General features: G+C 46.4%; 1 protein-coding gene across 4 annotated transcripts in view; it reads right to left on the bottom strand.

Annotated features, from left to right (window-relative positions):
- Positions 1-4490: 4490 nt before the first annotated feature.
- Positions 4491-6001, bottom strand: part of LOC114561480 (complement C3) — an 84276-nt gene continuing 82765 nt past the window's right edge. For 3 of the 4 annotated variants that reach the window (XM_028587521.1, XM_028587522.1, XM_028587523.1), the window contains 2 exons: positions 5200-5344; positions 4491-5022 (listed from right to left, as the gene is read on the bottom strand). In XM_028587521.1, coding sequence (XP_028443322.1) covers positions 4881-5022; positions 5200-5344 — 287 coding nt within the window. In that variant the 3' untranslated portion in view covers positions 4491-4880. Of the gene's footprint in view, positions 5023-5199; positions 5345-5586; positions 5613-6001 lie in introns of those variants that run through there. The other variant, XM_028587524.1, reaches the window with a different exon arrangement.

The following is a 6001-nucleotide window of genomic DNA, read 5'->3' as shown; positions in this document are numbered from 1 at the left end:
CCATCCATCCATCTTCGTCCGCTTATCCGGTGTCGGGTCGCGGGGGGAGCAGCTCCAGCAGGGGACCCCAAACTTCCCTTTCCCGAGCAACATTAACCAGCTCCGACTGGGGGATCCCGAGGCGTTCCCAGGCCAGGTTGGAGATATAATCCCTCCACCTAGTCCTGGGTCTTCCCCGAGGCCTCCTCCCAGCTGGACGTGCCTGGAACACCTCCCTAGGGAGGCGCCCAGGGGGCATCCTTACCAGATGCCCGAACCACCTCAACTGGCTCCTTTCGACACAAAGGAGCAGCGGCTCTACTCCGAGCTCCTCACGGATGACTGAGCTTTTCACCCTATCTCTAAGGGAGACGCCAGCCACCCTCCTGAGGAAACCCATTTCAGCCGCTTGTACCCTGGATCTCGTTCTTTCGGTCATGACCCAGCCTTCATGACCATAGGTGAGGGTAGGAACGAAAACTGACCGGTAGATCGAGAGCTTTGCCTTCTGGCTCAGCTCTCTTTTTCGTCAACGGTGCGATAGATTGAATGCAATACCGCACCTGCTGCGCCCGATTCTCCGACCAATCTCCCGCCCATTGTCCCCTCACTCGCGAAAAAACCCAAGGTACTTGAACTCCTTCACTTGGGGTAAGGACTCATTCCCTACCTGGAGAAGGCATTCCATCGGTTTCCTGCTGAGAACCATGGCCTCCGATTTAGAGGTGCTGATCCTCATCCCAACCGCTTCACACTCGGTTTTGCGAACCGATCCAGTGAGTGCTGAAGGTCGCAGACCGATGATGCCATCAGGACCACATCATCTGCAAAGAGCAGCGATGAGATCCCCAGCCCACCAAACTGCAACCCCCCCCCACCCCGACTACGCCTCGATATCCTGTCCATAAATATTACAAACAGGATTGGTGACAAAGCGCAGCCCTGGCGGAGGCCAACCCTCACCTGAAACGAGTCCGACTTACTACCGAGAACCCGGACACAGCTCTCACTTTGGTCATACAGAGATTGGATGGCCCTGAGTAGAGACCCCTCACCCCATACTCCCGCAGCACCTCCCACAGTATCTCCCGGGGACCCGGTCATACGCCTTCTCCAAATCCACAAAACACATGTAGACCGGTTGGGCATACTCCCAGGCTCCCTCCAGGATCCTTGCGAGAGTGAAGAGCTGGTCCGTTGTTCCACGACCAGGACGGAATCCGCATTGTTCCTCCTCAACCCGAGGTTCGACTATCGGCCGAACCCTCCTTTCCAGCACCTTGGAGTAGACTTTACCAGGGAGGCTGAGAAGTGTGATACCCCTATAATTGGCACACACCCTCTGGTCCCCCTTTTAAAAAGGGGAACCACCACCCCAGTCTGCCACTCCTTTGGCACCGTCCCAGACTTCCACTCAATGTTGAAGAGGCGTGTCAACCAGGACAGCCCCTCCACACCCAAAGCCTTGAGCATTTCTGGACGGATCTCATCAATCCCCGGGGCTTTGCCACTGTGTAGTTGTTTGACTACATCAGTGACTTCCGCCTGGGAAATCGACGACAATCCCCGTTATCCTCCAGCTCTGCCTCTAACATAGAGGGCATATTAGTCGGATTCAGGAGTTCCTCAAAGTGCTCCTTCCACCGCCCTATTACCTCCTCAGTTGAGGTCAACAGTGTCCCATCCTTACTGTACACAGCTTGGATGGTTCCCCCTTCCCCTCCTGAGGTGGCGAACAGTTTTCCAGAAGCACTTTGGTGCAGACCGAAAGTCCTTCTCCATGTCTTCTCCGAACTTCTCCCACACCCGCTGCTTTGCCTCTTTCACGGCAGAGGCTGCAGCCCTTCGGCCCTTCGGTACCCTGCAACTGCCTCCGAGTCCTCCGGGATAACATATCCCGAAAGACTCCTTCTTCAGTCGGACGGCTTCCCTGACCACCGTGTCCACCACGGTGTTCGTGGGTTACCGCCCCTTGAGGCACCTAAGACCCTAAGACCACAGCTCCTCGCCGCAGCTTCAGCAATGGAAACTTTGAACATTGTCCACTCAGGTTCAATGCCCCCAGCCTCCACAGGGATGCACGAAAAGCTCCGCCCGGAGGTGTGAGTTGAAAGTCTGTCGGACAGGGGCCTCCTCCAGACGTTCCCAATTTACCCGCACTACACGTTTGGGCTTACCAGGTCTGTCCAGAGTCTTCCCCACCCCTGACCCAACTCACCACCAGATGGTGATCGGTTGACAGCTCTGCCCCTCTCTTCACCCGAGTGTCCAAAACATACGGCCTCAGATCAGATGAAACGATTATGAAATCGATCATTGACCTTGGCCTAGGGTGCTCTGGTACCAGGTACACTTATGAGCATCCCTATGTTCGAACATGGTGTTCAAGTATAGACAATCCATGACTAGCACAGAAGTCCAACAACAAACAACCACTCTGGTTTAGATCAGGGAGGCCGTTCCTCCCAATCACGCCTCTCCAGGTGTCTCCATCATTGCCCACGTGTGCGTTGAAGTCCCCCAGCAGAACAATGGAGTCCCCCACTGGAGCCCCATACAGGACTCCAGTCAAGGTCTCCAAGAAGGCCGAATACTCCGAACTCCTGTTTGGTGCATATGCACAAACAACAGTCAGAGTTTTCCCCCAACCCGCAGGCGTGGGGAGGCGACCCTCTCGTCCCACCGGGTAAACTCCAACACAGCGGGCGCCAGCCGGGGCTTGTGAGTATCCCCACACCCGCCCGGCGCCTCACACCCTGGGCAACTCCGGAGAAGAAAAGAGTCCAACCCCTATCCAGGAGTATGATTCCAGAACCGATACTGTGCGTAGAGGTAAGCCCCACCAGATCTAACCGGTAGCGCTCCACCTCCCGCACCAGTTCCGGCTCCTTCCCCCACAGAGAGGTGACGTTCCACGTTCCACGTCCCCAGAGCCAGCGTCTGCCGCCCGGGTCTGGTCCGTCGAGGCCCCTGACCTTCACTGCCACCCATGTGACATCGCACCCGACCCCAACGGTTCCTCCCACAGGTGGTGGGCCCATGGCACACCTGAGAAGGTAAAACCATTTCAGGTGACTACCTCATGAAGCTCATTGAGAGAACACCAAGGGTTTGCAGAGTTATCAAAAAAGCAAAGGGTGGCTACTTTGAGGAATCTAAAATATAAGACATGTTTTCAGTTATTTCAAACTTTTTTGTTATGTACATCATTCCATATGTGTTCATTCATAGTTTTGATGCCTTCAGTGAGAATCTACAATGTAAATAGTCATGAACATAAAGAAAACGCATTGAATGAGAAGGTGTGTCCAAACTTTTGGCCTGTACTGTATGTAAAGGAACAATTAACAATAATCAATAGTAAATATAATGAAGTAAAAAAGTGTCAAATAAAATATAATATAAATACTAAATAACACGCAAACTGTAGCAGCCAGTTTCATTATCAAATGTGGCCATCAAAAGTTTTGCTAGAATAATTATTCCCAAGGTGCTTGGTGCTTGATCAATATCCTCCTACCCATTGAGAGAATGTGCAGTCATTGTATTTAGTCTTGAGAAGACATTTGACCAAATTGAGTGGGAGTACTTGTTTAAGGTACTTGAAAGGTTTGAATTTGGATCCAAAATCATTCCCATTGGATTAAGGTTCCACATGAATCTGTCTTGGCGGCTGTATGACTACATAATGGAATGGAATGGAAATGGAAATTGATTTATTTGAAACAGGGACAATGCACAAATAAACATTAAACTTGTTAAACAAGAGAATATGTCTTGGGCCAGGTTATAGCAACAATTGCTAATTTCCACCTGTAGTCCCTGGGCAGGTATGACAAATTTAAAACAAAACAATTTACAATTTTAAATAGAAATATTACAAAACTATATATAAATGACATGATGTGCATAGTAATTAAGAACAAACTGTTTAGTAAAAACAGGGGCGCCATCAGCCCACTCACTCTCTCTTTCTCTCCCCTCCCAGCACGCACACTGAAAAAAAAAAAAAAACTTCAGGAGCAGCTTAGGCACATTAGAGTACATTCTACTCCAGATATTCATTCATACAAGGATACACACACACACACACACACACACACACACACACACACACACACACACACACACACACACACACACATTCACACTCACATACACACACACACCCACATAAATACAGTATCCTATATATGTGAGCAAACTTGTTTACTCAACAACCAACTCTTTGTTAGGCATGAGAAGGTGTGAGAATTTGTACATAAAATATGTTCCGTGGGGAGGGCATTCCACTGCCTCATGGCAACACATGAGAAAGAGGAACTCCCAAATTGGGTTTTACGTTGTGGGATGCTACACTCCCCCCTTGTAACGCTTCGAGTTGTTCGCACCGTTATTTCGGAGCAGAGTGTTACAAACCTAATAACATGTCTTTGAGAGGAACAAGGGTTCCCATCAGTAGCGTCCTTGTTGTTGTATGATGATGCTCATAAGTAAACAAAACAACGTGATTGGTTGATGTCTTTATTTTATCGCGGAAAGAAATTACACCGCTTTATTGCTGTGTAATATTCATGTGAAAGTAAAATTAATAACAACAACGAACAATATAAAGAATAATTCCTGGCTTCAAAGAACATAAGCTTTGCTATATGCAGATGACATGCTTCTGTATATACTAAACCTTTGTCACGTCTGCCAATATAAGTCACAACCAATTTGAAATTTGTTTCATTTTAAATTGAACTGTATGCATCACTCCACTGAGCTCAACATTATCAATTTCATAAAATTATTTATTAAACATGAAGTCAACTATACCGTTATTACCATAACAGTAATCAGTGTATATATATATATTTTTTTTTTTTTAAATGAACATTTTCTTTTCTTGAGTTTCACTACTGCTGACACCCAGAGAGTTGGTGCTGAATCATCATCTCCTCCATGTCCAAACAGGTAATTCTGTGTTCTTTAGTTTGACACTCTGCTGCTGTGGGCCAGTACTCGATCCAGATGCTCTCTCCGAATACATACTGATACCTGAGGAAAGCAAAGTGAACAATACACATCTTTAACACTCTTTAACATAACATCAAAAGCCTCCTCATCCCTTCCCACAATCACTATCGATATCAACACTAACACTTAAGCTAGAGTACAAGAAAGCTTTACTTGATTTACTAAAAGAAAGCAGTGACGCAAAGACAAAAAACTTACAATTCAGGTCCGTCAACTCTGTGAATATCGTTGGACGTGCCCATGATAAGGTAGGTTTTTCCCATCCTCAGACCTAAAGACTTCCTGCAATGGGGATGACTAAGGAATGTGCGCTGTTTATTCAGAGGACCCACATCAAGACTTCCTGTAATTCAAGAATAAAGAACAAAGAAAAGGTACTTTAGGATTTAGTTAAATGCATACTGTAGCTAAAGAAGTAGTACAAAGCATTAATGATGTATTCTTATATATAGCCATGCTTAAAAAATTGACATTTTGGGAAATATGCTTATTCACTTTTTTGTTGATACCACTGTCATAGGAAATATGCAGCCAATAGCCGGCTTATTTAGCTAAATCTTTCCAATGGTAACAAAATCCACCCACCAATGCCTTTAATCTCCGTGTTTACTCTGCACAAAGAAATAAAGTGTCAAAAACTTTTTTTTTACAGAGGTTACATGGTTGACTATTTATTGGCCCGGGACCAATAACCTACTTAAGTATCTGCTGGTTGCCTGGCAATGCAAGATAAGTTAGCTGGCTGCTACTGCTACAAACAGTGAAACATTAAACATGACCTATATTCTAATATATCTTTCTGCAAGAAAGTTAAGGAGCATTTTTCCTTAATTGTTGAACCAAGCCAAGACTTTTTCTGTTTGACACCATTAAGAATCAATGTGTCCATAAGAATTCAGAAAGAGGATAACAAATTGTTATGTCACTATCATTGTCATGTCACTTTAAGGCACCTTAGGAACTTCAGTTTCTAGTACATTTCAGGCAGTTCAATGATAAA

This window comes from Perca flavescens, chromosome 9 (genome assembly GCF_004354835.1).
Source record: "Perca flavescens isolate YP-PL-M2 chromosome 9, PFLA_1.0, whole genome shotgun sequence".
Lineage (NCBI taxonomy): Eukaryota > Metazoa > Chordata > Actinopteri > Perciformes > Percidae > Perca > Perca flavescens.
The sequence above is the reverse complement of the archived record's forward strand: the minus strand, read 5'-3'. Positions and strand labels throughout refer to the sequence as shown.